Raw genomic sequence first — 23,817 nt, forward strand, 5'->3', positions numbered from 1 at the left:
AGCTTGGGGAATGCTACCCAGCCTGAACAAAAGCCTTTGGAAAACAGAACTGTGTAAAAGAAAAAAAAACAGTAAGAAAAACAAGAGATAACAAATATGCCATTTTAATCACTTGACATAACCACAGCACCGAAAGTTTAAAAATATCCTGATGTGTAAGCACTTCAGCCTCAGGAAGCGAACATGTTAAAAAGGTCAGCTGAAAAACAATTTTAGTGTGTCATACAGAAGTAAGCAAAAAAACAAAAAAACACTTCCTCTTCCTCCTCCCTCCCAGCACTCCTACAAAGCAATCCGCTCTGAGATTTATATTAAACTACCAAGTGTTCAACAACAACTTGTGATGCTAACCAGTCCGGGTCCAAAAGTGGCAGAGAAACATTTTCTGGTTTATGAAAAGACTGGTGTCTTCTCCAAACCTCACTAGTTGTTCACCAGTGAGGAAGCCAGAACACAGCAGATTCTGTATCAATTGCACCAACACCCAGTGTTTAAAAATCAAGAGTTGGACACACACACACACCCCCCCGAGTCATGAGACTAGCTTAAAAATCATGATATTTTAAAACTTTTTAAAAAATCATGTTCTTTTTATCTTGTGATGTTGGAGGGTTCATGGGTTTTTTACCTTTTTACTAGAGGAAGAATTACAACAAAACATTACCATACTATATCATACATCACTTATTCAGGATCAGGTTAATATTCAAAGACAAAGATTCGGTCTTGCTGGCTAGGGAGCCCTCCTCCACTGAATACACTAGAAAGGGCTACAAAATTTCTAAATATCTATCCTCCTTTTGGTGCTTCTCTTGCCTATGCACTTGGTGCGCAGGCTTATCCATTACAAGGATAGTCCACATTTTACTATACCACAATTCCATAGGAGGAGGGCTCACATGTTTCCAATTATGTGCAGTACAAAGATTAGCTGCTAACAATTAAAAAAAATTATTTGACATTCTATTTAAAATGTAGATCCTTTACTGGAGCGTTAAGTAAACAGGACAGGGGATCTCTAGAAAGCCAGCATTTTGTCGTAAGATGAATCTCTTTAATAATTTCCTCCCAAAACCATCTAATTTGGGACACAACCACCACATGTGCAAGTATCTTCTCCTTTCCCTAAAACACCTCCAGCAGAGCACCTCCTTAGTTGCAAAAATATGATGATCTTAACTGGGTAAATCTATACAGTAATTTATTAAAAAAAAGATTCATAAGCTACACAAATTGAAGATTGTATATCCCCTTTCCCACAAAGAGCCACTCATCTAGATCTATCTTTTCATGTGAGTTGTTTTCTTATTGACATATTTTAAAATCAAAATTGTATATCTCTAAGAAATTAAATCTTTTGTTTCAACTTGCTCTTGGGTCAAACACCTCAAAAATGTGGTTAAAGGTCTAGATAGAGACACCTCATATCCAAATTTCACAATAAAATGTTTCACTTGTAAATACTAAAAATATGGGACTTTACATTATTACATACCTTTTGGTATGATTTCAAATCCAGGACCTAGGAACAGCTGTTTGAACTGAGTAATTTCAGTGCTTACCCACAACGAACAGCCACTTTGATATTTCTGGGGATACATTCCAGATTATTAATCAAAGTAGTTAAGGGAGAAGACCTCAGCAACAGCAAAACTAATATATTTTAAAAATCAATCAGAGTAAACTTGGCACAAGGCAAATATTTTATTTGAAAAACCAAAACAAACTCTGGCCGAGAGCACCCCTGAGGGGAATCTCTCTCACAAGTGATGAGCAATGCAGGAAAATATTGTTTTCAATGTGTCACGCGGTAACAAGCCTAAACCCTGGTTAGATTGAAATTCATATTTAATATCCAAATTCATGGAAGCTTGAAACTTTTTGATTCTTTGTTAAGTACACTGCACTTTCCTTGTTCTAGTTTGACATAGTTAATAATTACGATTAAGATTGAAGTGTTGTCAGAAAAGATCTAACAATACAAATGGATAATAATGAAGTGTAAACCCCAGCAATTAAAAACAGAGTTGCCACTGCTGAGCTAAATGGGTATCTGTTTTCACTGTTAGATGGCAAGACGTTTGTTATAATGTAACATGTCAAACCGGGGTGAAAGTACACACTTTGAGTTGGAGGGAATGGTGGCAATTAGCCATTTCTGAGCCCACCAACCCCTGATGGAAAACAACAAATCTAAAAAAAGTTTGAAAAACAAGACTCACATTTAGCTCTATTATCCACAGCAAGGTTACGAATAAAAGGTCAAAAGTAACAAACAAACAGAAAGTCCTTCTGACATCTGATATGCCTTTCTTCTCTCTTCCTTCATATGATTCAATCCTTGCCATCAGCTGCGCTGGGTTGATGGAATGGACATCCTGCAAGGAAGGACAGGAGCCCCGACTGCTGCTCTGAGCATTTTCTGCATCACCTGGCAGCCGATTCATCCTGGCTGTGGTTAGAGTAGCCTTTTCCCAGCTTCACCATCACTAGCAGGTTGATCCATATAGAAGGAGAGGTCTTTAGAAAGAACAAATCCAAAATGTTAATCATAGCAAACTGACTGCTACTAAGCAAACTTAATCTAATCAGACCTGAACTGTTTTCTGTAATCCAACAGTTGAGTTTCTTTGGCAACTGTGTGCTGAAAAATGCTTTTAGCACGTTTTCTAAGTTCACCTATAAATCCCTTTTTGAGACAGGATATTAATATTTAAATATATAGCAATGTGAGCCTTATCTCAGGAAACATAGTCTAGAGTTGTAAATTTTCAAACTCTAATCTCAGGTTTGCTACTGATTGATTGGGTGGTCTTGCGCAAGTTACTTCACCTTGCCTTGCTGTCTACAACTGCAAAACTGTGGTTAATACCTCACATGGATGTTGTGCAGACTGATTAGTTAATGCTTGCATGGTACTTCAAATTTAGAAAGAACTCTATAAATGATTAGTAAAAGTAGATTCTCTAGCTGGGCCTACTCTTTCCATCACTTTCATCACTGCTTCATGGAATGATTACTTGACTTTCAAACACCAGCATACTGTACCTAAAACTTTTATGCAGTAAGTCAAAGTACTCAGGACCAGGTCAAGCTTCAGATAATTTGGAGAAAGGGAATGAGGGACTTGCTGTCTGCAGAGTGAGGTCTGGTCCACACAGAGAGTTGTACTGATATAACCAAAGATGTAATGTTAGATTGGTTTAGCTAAACCGGTCTAAATGTACACAAAGATCCACTGGTTTAACGAAACTGAAGCAACATTACATCTTTAGTTAAACCAGTGTGACGTCTGTGTTTAGACAAGTTGTAAGAGAACAGAGGTCTATTTGGTACAACTTCTTAAACGTAGGGTGTCTGCCATCCATACTTATCACTGGTCAGGGTATGACTGACTTGGCTGGGAAAGAAACAGGAACAAGTCAAAAGGTCATTACAACTATTGACATCTCTACTACTGGGTATCCTGTTCTATTGAGCCGATATCTTAAATCTTGCCCCATAGTTTACACCATGTTACATTACCAGTGTGTGTCTCTGTGAAGCTAATGGTAACATATAAAGGTCAACAGATGCCTAAGTCTGTTCACTACACTGCATTTGTATATTAAGTGCTCTCGGGTGTCTCAAACTGATACATTTCTTCATACACCAAGCAGCTGCAGGGGGTTTTTTCTACCACTTGCTGTTGCACTTTTTTCCGGAAAGTGTCCTCAAAGACAGCTGACTAAGGTGGTCATATGTTTCAACAGATATAAAAAACAGATTAGTTTTCTCCAACAGTATTAATAAAAAATGTGTTACATTTATTCCAAAACAATTTCTGCAACTGAAGATTATGCATCTTCTGATACAAAATAGTTGTAGCCGACTTAGGAAGTAAAGTATGTTCCCAATTATCTGAATAGCATGGGGGAGACCGATTTTATTCAAATAATTGGGCAGCTCAGATAATCGAGAGGGTAGGAGCCATTCAGCAGCAGGGTTGCCTCCCCTGTTGGTGGGGGCTTCTCCTGCTCCTCACAGTCCTGGCCAGGGGTCTCTGCTCTGCCCCATTCCTGTGACATAGGGCTGTAGAGGACTCCCTGTGCTGTTGCAGTGCCAGTGACACCACGCTCACAACCTTGTGCCTGCAGGAATCAGGTGTCACCAGCCCTTTGGCAACACAGGGAGCCCTCAGCAATTCCACTATCATGGCCCTGCTCACTCCTTTGACAGCCCAGCCACAGAGGGCTCCCTGTGGTCCCCGTTCTGTTACAGGAGCCATTCAGCAACAGGGTGGCCTCCCCTGCGGCCAGGGGCTTCTCCTAGCCTTGGATGCGGGTGTAAATCTCTGCTCTGTTATCCAAATCCCTTCCTTGTCTCCTCTGCAGAGGGCATGTATCTCCTGCTGGTGGACAACTAAGGGATTTGAACAATATAGAGGTTTGGATAATAGGTTTTGGATAAACAGGAGTATGCTGTACTCAGTATATTCTTTTACAAATCAAAGACTGGGGTTTTTTTGTACAGGTTGTTCTCTATTAAGTCACACATAGGGTGAAGTAGTGAAACTCACCCCCTCCCCTCCCCCAATTCCAAGAAAACTGCAACACTTCAACCCCAAGAAAGTTAAACTGTAGAAGTCAACAGGGTTAAAATAGATATAGATACAGATATATAGATATAGATATAAAAAAAATAGGAAGTAACAGAATCCATAACTTTTGAAAGCCCAATGACAAACCATTTCTTAAAAGCCACCCAAGAAGAAATAAAACTAGTGCAACTGAAAATTCCCAAGAGGAAATCAAATACTCTTGAGATCCTCAAATGTTGTATTCAAGAATCCCAGTCAAATGAAAAATAATGGAACTAATTAACGTTAGTTGAGTCAGGGTTGCAATATTTTTTCAGTGTCAGATACATAGTTGTTAAATGGTCTGTTATACGAACTCTAACTTGGAACTTCATAAACCCTCCTAAAACCCACTTAAAATAAAGAAAAATGTTCTCATCAACTGCTGCCTAGTGACTACAAATTAACTTTCGCTTATGCTCAAAAAAATGACATCTGGTAAAATCTACCAACAACTAATACTGAAGAAAAGAATCACAAAAACAAAAGCCAATTAATAGATAAATCATGCTTAGAAAAAAACCCAGGTCATATTTTTATATACTTGTTCCTCTACCAATACACCTCTCCCCCCAGTTTTTTGTCCTATTCACTGTACATACATGATGTCTCAAGTTGGGACCTATAGTACAACTTCTTATAATACTAAGACTCTAATCTTCTACCATTCTGTCTCTTACACAAAGTAAAGGACACAATATTAAAGTAAATTAAAAACAGCCAGGAAAATATGTTCAAGGGTTTTTCATCAAATAATAAAACTATTACTATTTTTAGAGAAAGAAGAGGTCAAAGGACATATCAGCAGTTCAGGCAAGTGAAAGTAAAATTAAGTAACTATTCTAGGAGAGAAAGGAAGTGGTATTTAAGTATCACATTTCGATTTATGCTAAAAATACAAAAGTAACAACACTGCACAGAAAGGGTGTATATATACAGTAAGATATCCAGCACTCATACAACTATGCATGTGAGAGTTTTTCTACTGCACTCCATGTCAGAGCTGCAGAGTACTACCAGAAAACAGTATCTGGGAAAGAATTAGCAGGAGGAACAATGTGCCTGAGAAGGCTCTCAGGGACTCTTTGTTAAAGTTCCACTAACCAAAATGAAGGAAGAACTACAGTAACTTCTATGACTCTAATGAGAGCTCACCCTTCTCTCCAAATACAGTGTTTCCTCTCTGCCAGAGATGTTTGTCTATTGAGGCTCAAAAAATTCTAGAGGACCAATTTTGTCTTTTCAATGTCCAAAATTGCACTAGATGTCCAGTACCTTAAAAAAAATGTAATGAGGAAAATATCACATCTGCCTACAAGATTTTCAAAACCAACCCCTTCCTCTTTTCAAACAAGAAAAGTTTAATGTTGTGGTATAGTAGCAATGGACTGTCTCATTCTCTCTCTCTCTCTCTCTCTCACCCTCCACCCCACATTTGCAAATCAAACTTATTGCAATATAAGTTTGATTGCCAAGATATTCTTTTTACTTAAGGGAACGCTTTTGTTTAAATTGGGGGGGGGGGGAGGAGAAAAAAAAAGAAAAGACTCTTACAATCCTTCAACCCTTCTCTAAGCACACAGATTCTAGTGTTTCTCAAATGTGGCCACCAGTGGCTTTTTGTGCAGCCACAACAGTCTCCTGAGTGGTGATGAAGGGAGTGGGGCAAAGCACTGGCCCCTCTCCCTTCCTCCCTGTTGCTCCTGGCTGTGCCGCCCTGCATAGCCTCTGGAGACAGGTGAGGCACAACGCTGCAGGAGCAAGGTGAGTTCTCAACCCACTGGGGTGGGTGGGGGCACGACAGGGCTCAGGCTTCAGCCCTAGGGTGGTTGGGCGGCGAGCTCCAGCGGCTGGACTTCAAGATATTGGCCTTGGGGCTTTGGGCACCGACCCCTGACTCCGGTTCCTGTGTCCAACCATGTGGCCCCAGCTGTGGGGCTTTGGACTCCGGCCCCCAGCTTTGGCCGTGCAGCAGCAGGCACTGGTCCCCAGCTCCAGTCCCTGGCTCCAAGGTGCTGACTCCTGGCCACGCAGTGGCAGGTGCTGACCCTTGGCTCCAGCCATACTGCCCCAGCCCCATGGCAGTGGGTGCCAACCCCTGGTGGCAGAAGCTGACCCCAGGTGCCGACCTTTGAGACGCAGCAGCAAGTGCCAGCTCCAGCCACGTGGCAGCAGGCACTGACCCCCAACTCTGGCAATGCGGCCCTGGACTCTGTCCCCTAGCTCCGGACCCTGGCCACACAGCAGTGAGCTCTAGCCCTGGGTGCAGGCCCCCAGCTCCAGCCATGCAGTGGCAGGCACCGGCCCAGCCCTCCAGCTCCAGCTGTGTGATGGCAGATGCCAGCCCCCAGCTCTAGCCACATGCTCTGGCTCCTGGCCGCACGTCAGGGCTCACCCCCCTGCCGATCACCCCAAGCCTCGCTACCTCCTCCATCATCCCACATCCATCCCCTCATCGTCTCCTGACCCCACATCCAGGGCTTAATTTGTCCTGGGGCTTTCTGAGAAAAGTGATATTAACAAACATACACATATCACTTTTCAGAGCCTCCCAGCTAGCTACTAAGTGTGCTATAAGAAGTGATATTAACAAACATACAAATATCATTTTTCGTGTGTTTATTACTGAGTCTCCAAAAAACCTACATAAATAAATTACAATGATTTGGATATGTATATGTGCATACTAATTTGTTTTTTCTAAAGTTAATTAAGTGTTTTAGGAAAATTCCTAGCTATGTTTTATGGCAGATAAAGGGGGAAAGTGCATGGGCAAGTTTCTTATTAAACATTGGGACCACATTATATGTGGCAGCCAATATAAAAACAAATTAGATACAAAAATTGAAATGAGTTAGTAGACTATATTTAGACAGATTTACAGTTGGTTTTGGTGCTAAAAATGAAAAGGTGAGTAACTTGAACGTACCATCCACTGATAGTAGTCAGCTAGTACTTTGGCCTCCTGAACTTAAAAAAGAATATGATAAATAACAGGAAGCACTATGGTTTTCAAATGTAAAACATCATTCACATCTGCATAACAAAAGATGACCTAGTTCAGTGGTTCTCAGCCCGGGGTACATGTACCTCTGGGGGGCACGCAGAGATCTTCCAGGGGACACATCAACTCATCTAGATATTTGCCTAGTTGTACAAAAGTCTACATAAAAAGCACTAGCAAAGTTAGTACAAACTAAAATTTCATAAAATGACTTGTTTATCCTGCTCTATATACACTATACCCTGAAATGTAAGTTCCATATTTATATTCCAATTGATTTATTTTATAAATTATATGATAAAAATGAGAAAGCAAGCAATTTTTCAAAAATAGGGTGATGTGACACACATTTTTATGTCTGATTTTGTAAACAAGTAGTTTTTAAGTGAAGTGCAACTTGAGGTATGTAAGACAAATCACACTCCTGAAAGGGGTACACTAGTCTGGAAAGGTTGAGAGCCACTGACCTAGTTAATGTAAAGAGAATTACATACTACACTGAAGTCTGAAACAATCAGCTATTATCTTTATTGAGGAAAATAACAACAGTAAAAAAAAAAAGTATATGCACCTTGATAAACTGGCAGAAAGCTACCCAAAATTCACTGAGTTTACAAAATGTGGATACCAGAATCCTTAGATCGTAGTAGTCATATACGTGAAATTGTACAGGATGCACTGGAACTAGACATAGAACTTGCTGGATCATTTACGCAAAATGTCATCTGTTATATAGATGTTACTATCCCCTCTTTCTCCCAAAGCCACTTACCTGTTTGGGAAGGCTGGGTAATACTTGGGAGGGTGGAAGTGTTGAGCTGCTGAGGAATGCACATTTGGGGCAGCTGGACCATCTACTCTTGCAGCCAAGAAACAGACTATCAGCTCATTTAATAGGAAATGATGGTGTGCCACATAGATGGTTTTGTTTTGTATTAAAGACAAGGAGAAGATGGAGCCTCTCCCCTGAGGGTAAAAAATACTACCCACATAGAACATGACCCAAAAGACAAAAGAACCTTGTGACTTTAAATGAAGGGTCTTCTATCTGACTGAGGCAGAACAAATCCAGGTGAACCTCTGAACTGCTAAGTAATTCACAACATTGATTTCTCAACGGGAAATTTCATAACTAGGGCCCTACCAAATTCACAGTCCATTTTGATCAATTTAACAGCCAGAGGGTTTTTTAATTGGTCAATTTCACATTTTCAGATGTTTACATCTCAAATTTCACAGTGTTGTAACCATGGGGGCCCAAACCAAAAGGTAGCCGGAAGTGGGTCTGAGCTCTCCTCCCCCCCTCCCTCCCCCCCGAGCTGCCATGCAAGGGAAGGACAAGTCCTGTCTCTCCCCAGCCCAGCATGGACTCACAGCTAGGAGTCCCCTGGCTGGGGAGCTTCCAGGAGCAGGGGGAGATTACACCCAATTCCACGAGTCTCCTCCAGCTGCAGGAACCTCCGGTGCTGGGCAGGGAGCTTCCTGCAGCAGGAGAAGGCACTCCCAGGTGGGCCATTTCCCCACATACAGACTGGAGACCGGGAGTGGCCATGCAGAGAAGGACAAGTCCTGTCCCTCCCCAGCCCAATGGGGACTTGCAGCTAGAAGCAGGAGCAAGGGGGAGATTAGATTTCATGGGGAAGGGTTTATTTCATGGTCCATAACAGATATTTCATGGCCTTATTCATAACTAAATAAGTTTGCATTTTGTTTCAAATTGAAGTTTTCATTGTGTTTATTTTTAAAAAGAAAAGGAGTACTTGTGGCACCTTAGAGACTAACCAGTTTATTTGAGCATGAGCTTTCGTGAGCTACAGCTCACTTCATCGGATGCATAGCATATCGTGGAAACTGCAGAAGACATTATATACACACAGAGACCATGAAACAAAACTTCCTCCCACCTCACTCCCCCGCTGGCAACAGCTTATCTAAAGTGATCCTCAAGTAGAGCCATTTCCAGCACAAATCCAGGTTTTCTCACCCTTCCCCCCCTCCCCCCCCACACACATACAAACTCACTCTCCTGCTGGCAACAGCCCATCTCCCTTTGAAACCCCTCTTTATAATGCGCATGATAATCAAGGTGGGTCACCTCCAGCACTAATCCAGGTTTTCTCACCCCCCCCACACCCCCCCCCCCCTTTTTTTTTTTTTTCCCTTCAAAAACCACACACACAAACTCATTCTCCTGCTGGCAACAGCTCATCTTACAATGTGCACAGCAATAATCCAAGTTTAACCAGAACGTCTTGGGGGGAGGGGGGGTTTGCAGGAAAAAAACAAGGGGAGACAGGCTACCTTGCATAATGACTTAGCCACTCCCAGTCTCTATTCAAGCCCAAATTAATAGTATCCAATTTGCAAATGAATTCCAATTCAGCGGTTTCTCGCTGGAGTCTGGATTTGAAGTTTTTTTGCTTTAAGATAGCGACCCTCATGTCTGTGATTGCGTGACCAGAGAGATTGAAGTGTTCTCCGACTGGTTTATGAATGTTATAATTCTTGACATCTGATTTGTGTCCATTTATTCTTTTACGTAGAGACTGTCCAGTTTGACCAATGTACATGGCAGAGGGGCATTGCTGGCACATGATGGCATATATCACATTGGTGGATGTGCAGGTGAACGAGCCTCTGATAGTGTGGCTGATGTTGTTAGGCCCTGTGATGGTGTCCCCTGAATAGATATGTGGGCACAGTTGGCAACGGGCTTTGTTGCAAGGATAGGTTCCTGGGCTAGTGGTTCTGTTGTGTGGTATGTGGTTGTTGGTGAGTATTCGCTTCAGGTTGGGGGGCTATCTGTAGGCAAGGACTGGCCTTTCTCCCAAGATTTGTGAGAGTGTTGGGTCATCCTTCAGGATAGGTTGTAGATCCTTAATAATGCGTTGGAGGGGTTTTAGTTGGGGGCTGAAGGTGACGGCTAGTGGCGTTCTGTTATTTTCTTTGTTAGGCCTGTCCTGTAGTAGGTGACTTCTGGGAACTCTTCTGGCTCTATCAATCTGTTTCTTCACTTCCGCAGGTGGGTATTGTAGTTGTAAGAATGCTTGATAGAGATCTTGTAGGTGTTTGTCTCTGTCTGAGGGGTTGGAGCAAATGCGGTTGTATCGCAGAGCTTGTAAATGCGGTTGTATCGCAGAGCTTGCAAATGCGGTTGTATCGCAGAGCTTGCAAATGCGGTTGTATCACTTTAGATAAGCTGTTGCCAGCGGGGGAGTGAGGTGGGAGGAAGTTTTGTTTCATGGTCTCTGTGTGTATATAATGTCTTCTGCAGTTTCCACGATATGCTATGCATCCGATGAAGTGAGCTGTAGCTCACGAAAGCTCATGCTCAAATAAACTGGTTAGTCTCTAAGGTGCCACAAGTACTCCTTTTCTTTTTACGAATACAGACTAACACGGCTGTTACTCTGAAACCTTTATTTTTAAAAACACTTTCAAAATTAATATCATTGTTTTTGCTCCCTCTGCTTTTTTTGCCACTGAATTTAACAGACTAAAAGTCTCCCCTCCTCATTCAACTTTTTAAAATTTCCCCAACTTTCAAAAAGACAGAGTGGTAAAAGGAAAAGTTAAATATTATAAAGAAGGCTATGAGTCAGTCACAGATTCCATGATTTTACATGATCTCCACAACTTCAGCCCCGCGTGGTGAGGCTTCAGCTCCTGCCCCATGCTGCAAGGCTCAAGTTTCCATGATTTATTGTTTATTGCCCACGTCCTGTCCATGACTTTTACTAAAAATACCTATGACAAAAATCTTAGCTTTAATAATAACTTCACCTGTCTCATTTTTTCAAAAGTTGAGGAAATTGTTCCATGCCAAACAAGATTTTAAACATTATCTATAGATTTTTTTTTTTGCAGAAGTTGTTTTCATTCCTCCCCATCACCTCTACTTTAATATTTTGTCCCTCAATTCTACTTACTGATATTTTGTCCAACTGGATCATCTTACAACAGGATATGCATCATCTAAGAAATTAAGAGCTGGAAAAGACTTGGTTGTGTCTTGTGTGTCTCCTGCTGTGCAGACACTTCTTGCAGGTAATTCTACAGTGTTTTGTTTAGTTTACGTTCAGGTGTCCAAAATAATGTGAGTTTCACCATTTCCCTTGAATGTTTCATGGATTAACAATGTAGGTCTCACCATCAACAAAATCTTCTTGATTTTGCTTCTGATTTTTTTTCTAATGTCATCCCATTACTTGATTTCTCCATCCTTGATATTGTTAACCTTCAGCTACACTACTGCAATACACAGCTCTTAGGTATTCCTCAGAAATCAAACCCTAATCATTTCTGATCCTCTTCTCTAATAATTTCTGAGTAGTCATTGTGGAACTGAAGTGCCTAAAAATGATAATATTATGAGTTATTACATCTTGTTATTACAATGTCTATATTTACCTGCTTATGCCTTTAGACTAAGTGCTTCAGGACAGGAATTTTGGGATGGGTGCACTGGGGAACACTGTAAAATGATGTACAGTCATAGCAAAGTAAAAATGCACTCTCACTAATTATATAAACAGGGACTACTATTTCCCTTCCCCATGACATGCTTGTAACAATACTACCTAAAGTCACACTGGCCAGTTTTACTGTTATACGGCATTAAATAATTCCACTAGGACCCCATTTTATGGGCTAATTAGGGATTGTTTCCATAAGATCAAAAAGTTGCATCAAAGTTATGAATGTGTTCATAAGATCAAAATTGAAAATCTCGTAATTACAGTATATACAGTGAACAATTTAACTTCTTAATCATTCAATGATAGTGTACATAAAGAACAGTAACAAATTTATAGCGTGCCTGATTTCTTTCTTTGAGAGAACTGCCTCTCTTCTTTGCCACCAACTCTGTCTTTTCAAACCTGTACAGCTGCTTCAATGTTGGCCAAAGGACCGAAGTCACATTCAGCAGAAAAATAGTTTATAACTAACTGTTCATTCAAATGATCTATGTTAATAAAATTGGGATTCTACTCTAAATTACTGTCTATTATCACATCGAGGTCTCTAAGCATTACTGCTTTCCACTTTTCAGCTTGCCCGTGAATCTGTACTCCAGCCTATAATCTGCTATACTTAGTTTGTTGCTTTAATTTGAATTTCATTTTGGTTGTTTCATGCCCACATTTCTCACCTCTAATTTGTTCTGTGTCGTTTATCTTCACTGGTATGGAGAGCACCTCCAAAAGTAGTGTCTGTAGTAACACCTGTAATATTAATTTTGTGCTTTTTACCCCCTTCCAAATTTTAATGAAGTTGTTGGGACTAAGCCTGTCACCAAGCTTTGCTGAATCCCACTGGACAAATTCCTCTACAGTTCTATTCACTATTATCTATCAATAAGCCATTCTATGTTGACAATATTTTTAGGATGAGTGAAGAACTCATTTTTAGAGAAATCAGCTTATACTGAATGGTAGCTACTAGTACCATTACAATAGTCACTTCTGCCCACACCAAACTACATCTAAATCACAAATATCCTCTTCAAGACTCTCACCCCTTCCCCACTCAATACATACCACTTTCCTAGGCTAGTCTTAATCTTTATGGAAGGTTTTGACACAGCACTAGTTATGTGCTAAGTATTGTTTTCTCTTCCCCAATAACTGTTACTTCCTCCAAATACCTGATTTGCTTGCAAAACAATTTTTAGAAACAGGCTTCCTAAACTTAGATTCAATTTCAGTTGGTTGGTATTATAGCTTGACCATCAAAACACAGAATCTAGAGATGGGGATGACCAAATAATATAGCCTACTCTGCAAATTCAGGTTTTAGCCTACATATGGAGAATATAACTATTCAAGTAGGAACAGATACTACACAGCACTCATACTGATCCACCTGGAAAGCTCCATGAAAGAGCAATAGAAAAACCACTACAAGTATACAAAATGAAGACAATTACTGATAACAGCCTAAACAGAAGAGGGAATGAAAGCTCAAGCCATGCAAACTCTTAACAGCACAAAGAAGTAAACAGGTAACAATTACAGAAAATGGAGATAATCAACCACTTGATCTTTTGTCCAGCCATTGATTAAAAAAAAAAAAAACAACAAAAACAGCTCTGTTGCAGGCATTCTAACACCTCCCTGATGTTTTTAGCAAAATAAAACGCTACAGGATTATACTTTCCAACATGTATGTTAACTTTGAGTTCATCAGTACGTCTTGTTTCCAAAGCAGTCTTAAATGCATTGGTTAAAACTACATTCTTCTCTAGGCGCTTCCTTGTTTCATCCTAGACCTCTGTCCACAGTACCAAAAATACCGCAACCCTGAAGTAGTTTAAGATTGGCCTTCGTCTCACATTACAGTTTTGCTAGCAGAGGGAGGCAAAACTTACAAAAGTGTTGAGAACCATGATTACAATAACCACTATTTTAATATATTTTGCCCTGTCCACCTAGGCCAGTACCTAATCAACACTTGAAAAACATTTTAGGCTACCATATACGAGTCAAGGAAGACCTCAAAATAACCAACATATGTGCAGCATGCACTTAGTCAGTATTTGTAAAGGAGTAAGAACTGGGCAAAATGTTAATTCCAATCAGATTTTTGTACTTGATCAGACAATACTCTATCATCAATACTCTATCATGACTAGAAACATGCAAATAATTTACATACAGTTAAATACAACAATAGTTTTGAATCAGAATCCACTGGGATGGGCTAGTGGTGGAAGACAGCGGTGTAAGAATCACCATCAAGGTTCAGAAGATGAATCTAGTACTAGAGATTTTTATACAGTAGATGCCACTCCTGACAAACACTTCAGTCTAAGGAGATTTTTTTCCCTCTAAACAAAAAGGAAAGATTTTCTGTATTTTATGTAGTCACTCAATACAGACAAAGTTGGATTGCCCAGATTTTTCTGCACATTTCCTCTCCTGTTGTGACATCCCTTCTGTCAGATGCTCTCCAACAGATTACTAGAGTTTCCCTTCATGCTGACCACTTTAAGGGACAAATCTGAGGTTTTACACCATTCCAAGAACACTACTGTAGCAACTTCCACAGTCTCCATTGCCATGGCGCTTTTGACCAATGAAAAGGCATGGTGAGGGACATTTCCCAGCCTCACCCATGCCTTTATCTTCCTTTATTCCTCAGTTAGCTATTTATCAGTGAAAATCTTTTAGGTGCTGATGCCCATGGGCCTGTGCATGCTACTTACACAAATACCCACACCTATCTTATCCAAATGAATCCAAAAACAGGAGCAGAAAGAACAGGTTAATGGAATACAGCAGTGGTTCTCAAACTTCCTTGCACCATGACCCTCTTCTGACAACAAAAATTACTACTCGACCCCAGGAGGGGGGACCGAAGCCCAAGCCCCGCCACCCTGGGTGCAGGGGCCAAAGCTGAAGCTCAAAGGCTTCTGCCCTGGATGGGGGGCATGTAATCTGCCCTGGGTGGCGGGGCTTGGGCTTCAAACTTGCTTGGGCCCAGGGCCAACACCAGCCTTGGCGACCTCATTAAAATGGGATCCCGACCCACAGTTTAAGAACCCCAGAATACAGCACTGCAGGACATTACATGTGTTTTACAGTGTAAAACACTACCTCTCCTCAATCTTTTACAACCGTTCAATAAAGGGGAACGTGTGGGGATTATTGATTACATATATGAAAACTTTAAGGAGGGTTTTTAAAAAAAGAAGGTGCTTGGCAGATGATAACAGGGAGACTTTTCCAGGAATAGAGCACAGTATGAGATGTAGTAGACTTCAGTAGAGTCTAAGAACAGTGGTGGAAGTCCTATCACTTGGAACACTTAACAGTGAACCAAAATAAGTTACAAGAGTTCCATATGGAATAATCCTACTTTGGCAGGAAATATGACATGTCTTTTTTATCTGTAACATCCTATGATTTAAGAACATTCCTTATCCAACACACAAAGTTTAAGTACACCCCACTGTGAGAATACCTTGTAAGGGTATACAGACCTTATAAAATATTTGAAATTTTATCTTTCAAATGGATTTCATCTTGATGAGATTTAAAGAAACTTTTCTTTATCAACATGTAGCTTTCAGAAGATAAGCTGTCTGACCTATAGCCCAGTTCCAAAATAGAAAAGTTATTTTAATTGCCTTGATTGTCAGAAGAAAAAGATAATTTGTTTTTAGATCATATACAATGGTTTTTGTAGCTATGCTGGTCCAGGATATTGGAGAATCAAGGTAGGTGAGGTAATATCTTGTATAGGATGAACTTTTGTTGGTGAGAGAGAGAAGCTTTTGAGTGTTCAAGGTCTTTAAAACGTACTCAGAGTGTAACAGCTAAATTACAAGGTGCAACAGATTGTTTAGCATAAGTAGTTAATACATTCCAAGGGATCATCAAGGTCAAGTGGGTTAGCAAAGAAGAAACTGGACCAAAGAAATTTGTCTTAAGACTCAATTTATTTTATTTTGCTGATGACTGAATGCTGAGAACCTGGTTTTGCCGTGCTAGGGTTTTTCCTATTCATTGTTTTCATAGGTTTTTATGTTGAATACTTTTGTAAACTTGTAACTTAATGTCTTAAGACCACATCAGCTTCCAGAATGTGATCTTATGTGTCTAGGTTTTTGACATTTTGGGGGTGATTGCAGATGCATTGTCTCTGATGTGGACCACAGTATTTTTTAAAATTGCTGCTTTAAGTAGGATTTTCCAACTTGATAAACGAATGATGACCTATTTTAAGCTGAACTAAACAGCTGAATGTCTCCAAGGTAAACTTCACACTTGATTGGTCTGAAGACCTTGGAGGAAAGAGTTGCACGGTGAAGCAAGCAAAATTTGTAAACCATAAGCATCAGTGGTAAGACTGAGAAACCTTGACTTTCAAATTAATAAGGCATCTAAGGGAAGATTGATATTCCAGAATCAACAAGGCTGAACATCTTGGGGAGAGAAAGTCACAACATCAACAAACAGCCTATACCAGCCTTTGACTAACCTTCCCTGCATCCAAAGGAAGCCCACGAGTGATAAGCACTGTGCCAGGAGATCACTGTCTGGCTCCTCGTCTGCAGTTCCAGATTCTTCTGTTCTACAAGAATCTAGAAGAATGTGGGAGGTAAAGAGCTCACAAACCCTGTTATCTTAATTATTTTTTTTCCTATTGTCAGCTTGTTTTTTATTCACTGGGAGTCATCCCAGCCTTTCTATTTTTGAGGCGTGAGCATGACTGTGTGTATGCATCTGTGAGAGTGCACCCATAAAGTCCACATGGGGAAAGAAGTTCCCCAGGTTAAACAGACCTCAATGCCATCACACAGATATACATTAAAGCATGTTCCATGTTTACAAGTCCTCGGAGACTAAACTGTCATATGTAATTTCTGGTAAATAAGAGTTGTTAAACTTCTGTTTATCGGGAATGTTCTGTTGAAGTCTGTATTATAATATTTCTGTTAGGAAGGAAAGATTAGCCACCACAATAAAACTTAAGTCTAAGAAGGCAGCTTTATCATTGGCATTGAGGTTCAGACAATTTATTTTCACTATTACAATATTTAACTCTTTTCAAAGTATAGATCTGATGGAGTTTGATAAAATTCTTTAGCTGGGGCTTATTACCAAGAAGACAGCCACCTTCATCAACTCCTGAGAATGCACAAGGACTGGTTATTCTTGGTATTTATTTGATCCCAATCTAATACTGAGAATAACATGTTTGATTTTATCATGATTTGATTCTAATCTGATAGTGTTTTATTTTTTTAGGTTTGGTGATATGTTTGCTCAATTTTATTTTAGTTTGACTTTAAATAAAATTTATAAAATAGATACTGAGCACGGGTCAATATCTATTTTATAAATATTTTTACAAGCAGCATGGGCCAAGAACCATTGAAGGCTTGAGGTGGTTACCTGGCTAGCTCCCCCTTATAAGCCTATGGTTCTCAAAATATACAGACAACATAAGGCAATAACTACTCATGAAGCTCATAACAAGCACCGAACAAATCAGTCTATGCAGAAAAATGCCACAGACTTCATTCTAGTGAATAAGAAGGAATTCCAGAATCCTGTGTTTCCTGCAGTACCTCTCTCTCCTATTCTTTCCCAAACCTTCCTTTTTGACTGACTATGATCAGTTTCAATCCATCCAATCACAGTTGAAACAAGTTGGTCCTTTTAAGGAAAATGGTCCATTAAGGCTTTAAATGTTAAATATTAATTAGTAAAATCTTGACGTGCACACAATGAATTAGCAAAAATTAAAGTAGTAGTAGCTTTCCTCTCTATAACTAAAGCTATTTTTCTTTGCTATCACTACGCCCTGGTCTAAACTGGGGGGAGGGGAAGCGATCTAAGTTACACAACTTCAGCTACGTGAATAACGTACCTGAAGTCGACGTACTTAGATCGACTTACTGTGGTATCTTTACCGTGGTGAGTCAACTGCTGCTCTCGTGGAGCTGGAGTACAGGAGTCGACGGGAGAACACTCAGGGGTCGATTTATCGTGTCTAGTCTAGACGTGATAAATCGATCCCCACTGGATCGATCGCTGCCCGCCGATCCAGCGGGTAGTGTAGACATACCCTACCACATGCTGACCTGACAGGCTATATTCCTCAGAATGTAGATAAGCCACCAGTATTTTTCCCCTAGTGAGCCAAGTTAGTTGTATTCCTACTTTCAGATATTCATGAGACTGTACTCATGAACTACTTCAAATTTAGGAGCCCCAGGCTATCATCCAAACACTGTGTGGGCATAAGAGGCTTTAATTGTATTTTCCTGAGTAGGATTAAGGGAGTCTTCAGTACAGCAACTTTTACATTCACTAGGAATTACATTTTAGGGGTATAAGGAATCTCTCAGGCTCTGTCAGATGCATTTTCCAGGAAACCAAAGAATACCTGTGGATTCTTTAGAACCTTTAAAGAAATATTTGATTTTAGAAATTCTGAGTCCTTTTAAAATGCGATATGCTTTTACAAGCATTTTCACACTTAAAGTCATATTTTATAGCTATGAAAGAGATCCCTAACAATAACATAGTTGTAAGATAGCCCCTTTTATTTTCTGGCAACGTTAGCTTTACAACAGACTATCTGCCATGTCGGATAAAACTAATGGTACAAATTGAGTACACTGTGCCTGGCAGAGGATTATGCCTGATCTTTAGAGTAAGATATTACCACCATCACCACATCCCAAATAATAATGTACCTGGCTATTTTTGCAATGCTGCCATAGGGAAAAATCCTTCCCGACCTTGCAGTGATCAGCTGATGCACAGAAGCATGATGTTTGATTATGCAGTTTTACAACAAATTTATTGCTCAGATGATTTTTAAAACCTGCTAGAGTATCTCTTACATATTTAATTCAATTTTCAAAAATAATTTTAATTGTTCTTATTCCTAATTGTGAATTTAACATACTGCCACAGTAAAAGTCATGTCTAGGTCAGTGGTTCCCAAACTGGGATTCGTGAACCCCCGTGACAGGGGGTTCTCAGGAAAAAATTCCCTAATGGCGGACAGAGCCTGGGGCCAGCAGCCCAGGGCCCCTGGACTTCCAAGAGCTAAGCAGATCAAAGCAAGCATATCTATCACACTGTGGAGATTTAAACTTCAAGACTTCTTATAAGAAATGGAAACGGAGGTGGATATATTTTGCTGTTTTTAAAATTAAATAGGCATCTAGTATTGTTTTTAAAATTATCATGAAGAACAAGTTTAAGCTTTGTTGTAACGTGCGTTGTTTGCCTGGACTGCTCAAGAGCTGAATGCTTGTGTAGGAGGAACTCTTTGAGTTGGCTTCTTAAATACCTTCATGCTGTTTCACATCTGATACTCCTTGATGAAACATAGGAGCCTTGTCTTATAACAGGCTTATTCAAAGTGTACAAGCTACAAAAGTGAGATCTTGGAAGAGTGTTGCCGTTTTCATGATGTAATAAAAATACTGTAATGCTAAATAATAATTCATAATAAATAGTGTGTAATAAACATGTCATAAAAACATATATAGTCTTTTATAGTTCCAAGATCACTGCTTTTATAATTTATACTCAGGTAAAGGAGAAAATCCATGGAAATATTAATTTTTAGGAGGGGGTTCGTGAAACTTGACATTTTAGTGAAAAGGGTTCACAGGTTGTTAAAGTTTGGGAACCACTGGTCTAGGTTCTCTCACTCACTAGAAACCAGATCTAGTTATACAGAACGTTTCAACAAATAAAGTTGTTAAATCACACATCAAACTTCCAGGCAGACCACTAGAATTCAAGTGGGAAAGTCAAGTCTAAAAAGATATTAGTTTCCAAATTAGCTGATGGCCCTAGTTAATGGTAGAGAATGGACTTCAGAAAGTTGGGACAAGAACTTCCGTGAGATTTAATCTAATTAGAATACATCACCAAGTTAAGGAGACGACAACATTTAATTCCACTGCACTGATAAATGAATTCCAAGTCCATGTAAGACTAGTTCAAAGCTACAGAGGTTACACAGTTCAGTTATCTTGACTTACTCTTCAAACACTAACCTATCATCAAGCTAAGGAACAGTAATACCAGGACAGACCACTCGTCCATCTAGTCAAGCATTCCACCTCCAGCACTACCAATACATATGTTTCAGTGTTCCAGTAAGAGTAAAAAAAGATTGCTTTTACTATTGATTAAATCTTGGCATTATGTCTGCTCCCCACCTCCAAAGTGAAAAAGTTAAATACAGAGAGACATTTATGATGAAAAATGAAAGCAAAGATATAATATATAAATATTAAAATGGATGGCAACTCAAATGCTTAACCACCATTCAATGCACAGACAGTGCATTAATCTATGCTTCTAGCTCAGTAATATAAATACTTTATTTTAAATTTTCTTCAAGGATAAAGGTTACCAACCATCCACACTCAATTCAATCAGTGTATTCACTTGAACATGGCTGTCAGAAAGTAGACAGTTGACAAATGTTGCTGGTAAAAAAAAAAAAAAAAACCCAAACATACAGACCTCCTCTTTTTTCGATTCACTGGTATAAGTTAATTGAAATTTATGTTCAGCTCTGTATAGCTCAACTGACAACCTACTTCTGAAACAATTTTGAACTTTCCTGATGTTGAGATGAGAAAGCATCTCTCAGCAATTCACGTAACTATTAAATGGGTGTAGTTTGACATTAGAATTATTCACTTTATATGATCACACTGTAGGGAAAATCGAAGAGTTGCCCACATTAATTTGTTTTCGCTGTTTTCAGAGACAATACACTGAGATACAGAATTCCTGTGGCGTTGTATATGTCAGGCCATTTGTTAAACCAGTGGTTCTCAACCGATTTACCATTGTGGGCCACAAATGCAGCTCTCTATCACATCCACACAATAAATATACTACCTATATGAGCCTGAGGATGTCACATGGTCTGCAGCTGCGTGCTGATTGGGCTGCAAGTGGCCAGCAGGTTGAGAACCACCATACACTGGCCCCTCGCTAGAACGCATGTCTATATAGCGCAAATTCGCATATAATGCAGTCATGGCCATGGATCCCAAATTTAATTACATTAATTGCAATTCATTTTAACACGGTACTGCACATGGATCCCAAATCCCACGTTCTAGCGAGGATTGGGTGGTATTAAATTGACATCCAGGGGCGCCGGAACGCGGGGGGGGGGGGGGGTGCTAGGGCCCTCCCACTTTTTACTGTCTGTGAGGGTGACCGGGGCCACAGGGGGAAAGGGGCAGCACAGAAGCGGGGCCTTGGAGGGGAAGGGGCAGTTCAGGCACTGGTGGCTTCACCAATTTTAGGAAGTTTCCACCTCCCCTGCTGACATCCCCTGGAAAAAAAGCCCCGTAAGCTTCAGTTGTACAGCACGAAAACCAGCTATGACTGATCTGCACATATAACAGATGTTTCAGCGAATGCAGGGCACAGCGCTGGAGGTTTCTAGAGGAACCTCTACTTTGATGAGCGGACTGGCCCCTCCTTTATTCAACGCTGATTCAAAGCCTACCTGCTCTCCCATAGAAACGCCCCGAGGCAAAAAGCAGGGGATGGGTCACTGACACTTCAATGACACCTTCTTAAAGCTGCTGCTGCTGCACCCCCCGCCGCCAGCCTGACTTTGAATGGACACAAAAATGAAACAGCCCCAACCAAGCTACCCAACCACCCAGGCCCCAGGAGTGGCGGACCCCCGCCCCCGCCTGTCACAGCTCCCCTTGCAGGCAGGCGGGCGGAGCGGGCCAAGGCCCGGGGCGGCCCACCCCGACCCCGGAGCGGCCGGGGGCTGGGACCCGATCGAGCCCCACCGCACAGCCGGGCCTGGGCCTGCCCGACCCTCACAGCCTAAGGGGCCTCAGCTCCTGGATAGGCCGCGAAGCGTCCCCGGGGCCCGGAGGGGGCGGGTAAGACAGGCCGAGGCCCCCAGGGGGCGGGGCGGGGGCAGATCAGTGAGGGGCGCGAAGGGATCTAGTCACCCGGGGGGGGGGGGAGCAGGGGGCTGGCCAGCGGTGGGGGGGGAGGGGAGCGGAAGAGCGGGATCTGAGCCCACAGGCGAGCCCATGGGGGTGGAGGGGGGGCCTTACCTCAGCCGGGCGGGGGCGGGGCCGCGCCGCTGTGGCAAGGAGCGGCCCCGGCTGAGGGGGGGCGGCTGTACGGGGCCGCGCACTAACAGACGCCGCCGCGCGGCCTGGCAACTGCCACACACACAGTGACGAGAGCGGCAGGGGGCGGAGCCCGCGTCGGCAGCGAATGGGGAGGGGGGGGCCCCCGAGCGGAGCATGGGCGGGGCTCATAGGGCAGGGGGCGGGGCTTCCTCCTCCCTTGGCCGCGTTGGGCCGGGGCGGGGGGTTGGGGGCAGGTCACTGAGGAGGCGTTACTGGCTCAGAGGGACCGAGGCGTCCAGGGGGCGGGGCGGGCGTGTGGGTCATCACGTCCCTGCTGTCGCCGGCAACCCAGCCACAAGAGCCGCCCTCCCACAGGGACCAAGCTCCATTTTAGAAGGAGATGGGTTATCAGCACCCCATCGACGGCTGAAACTGAACATCTCGAGCCCAGCATCTAATTGTCACCATTTAGGCCCCTTGCTCTGCTGCGCGAGTGCGGTCGGTTACGCAACCCTTAAGTGTCGATGTCTGCCCATTTCCTGCCCCCCCCCCCCCCCCATTACCAGATTTTTGAAAAACCAGGTCGTCAGATTTTAACCTGAATTTGGCAAGTGCAGGAACACCCCAGACCTAGGGTTGCCAGTCCTCCAGTATTTGCTCTGGAGTCTCCAGGAATTAAAAATGAATCTTTAATTAAAGACTACGTCATTTGCTGAAACCTCCAAGGATGCATCCAACCAAAATTGGCAAACCAACCCAGACCTCCATCAGCCTCACACAGGCCCTGGCCGACAGCACAGCAGGCCTGAGCAGAGGAGGGTCACTGCCAGTGGATGGCTGCTGGGTGTGGGGGAATGAGAGGAGCAGAGAGGCAGGTGATTGCCACCATCTGCTTTCCCTGCCCGACAGATGCCTCTCCTGACCCCAGCCCTTCAGCACAGCTGTGTCGGCTTTCCCCAGTGCAGTGGGGGAGGGAGATGAGTCCCAGCAGCCAAGATCACCCGGCCACTGCAGCAATAGGCTTGTAGGCAACGGAAGGCTCCCTCATGCCACCTCCCATGAGTAGCAGACATCCCTAACACACCCCAAACACTGGCCCTGCATTTTCAGTTTTTACTGATTTTTCACCTGTTTTTTAAACAGTGACATTCCCAGGACACAAAATAAAAACCAAAAATGAAGGGCCTTAAATTATGTATAATCCAAGACACAAATGTGCCCCACAAGTTGCTGATACACCACCCCAGTTCTACTCCTCATGCTGCCAAAGTGGCCCCTCCCAATCTGCCACATACAGTGCCATAGCATCACCTTCCAGATCTGCTGTAACCAATGAGAAAACCATCCCATGCCCCTCCACTACCTCGCACTGCACAAATTCCTGATTTGATTTGAATAGGGAACTAAGAATTGAGTATGTATAAATAAAATAGTTCTCAGGTGTCTCCAAGTCTAGTGGCCACTCATCCTATATCTATAGCTGTATATTAGTTAACATCTCTTATTAGTGTCTAATATTCTGCGACTTGTCTAATAAGAAGCATTTGCTCAGATAATTTTGTTTTCAGGAACTGGTCAGGCAAA

The 23,817-nt window shown here is 41.9% G+C and overlaps 1 protein-coding gene across 10 annotated transcripts in view; it reads right to left on the reverse strand.

The window, feature by feature from the left end:
• Positions 1-22,347, reverse strand: part of STARD3NL (STARD3 N-terminal like) — a 42,163-nt gene extending 19,816 nt beyond the window's left edge. For 2 of the 10 annotated variants that reach the window (XM_043540574.1, XM_043540573.1), the window contains exons 1-3: positions 12,775-12,847; positions 11,552-11,975; positions 2,223-2,520 (exon numbers count right to left, since the gene is read on the reverse strand). In XM_043540574.1, coding sequence (XP_043396509.1) covers positions 2,223-2,447 — 225 coding nt within the window. In that variant the 5' untranslated portion in view covers positions 2,448-2,520; positions 11,552-11,975; positions 12,775-12,847. Of the gene's footprint in view, positions 1-2,222; positions 2,521-8,394; positions 8,477-11,551; positions 11,976-12,774; positions 12,848-21,638; positions 22,010-22,212 lie in introns of those variants that run through there. The other 8 variants (XM_037890038.2, XM_037890037.2, XM_043540580.1 and 5 more) reach the window with 8 other exon arrangements.
• Between the last annotated feature and the right edge of the window lie 1,470 nt (positions 22,348-23,817).

Source organism: Chelonia mydas, chromosome 2 (assembly GCF_015237465.2).
Source record: "Chelonia mydas isolate rCheMyd1 chromosome 2, rCheMyd1.pri.v2, whole genome shotgun sequence".
Lineage (NCBI taxonomy): Eukaryota > Metazoa > Chordata > Testudines > Cheloniidae > Chelonia > Chelonia mydas.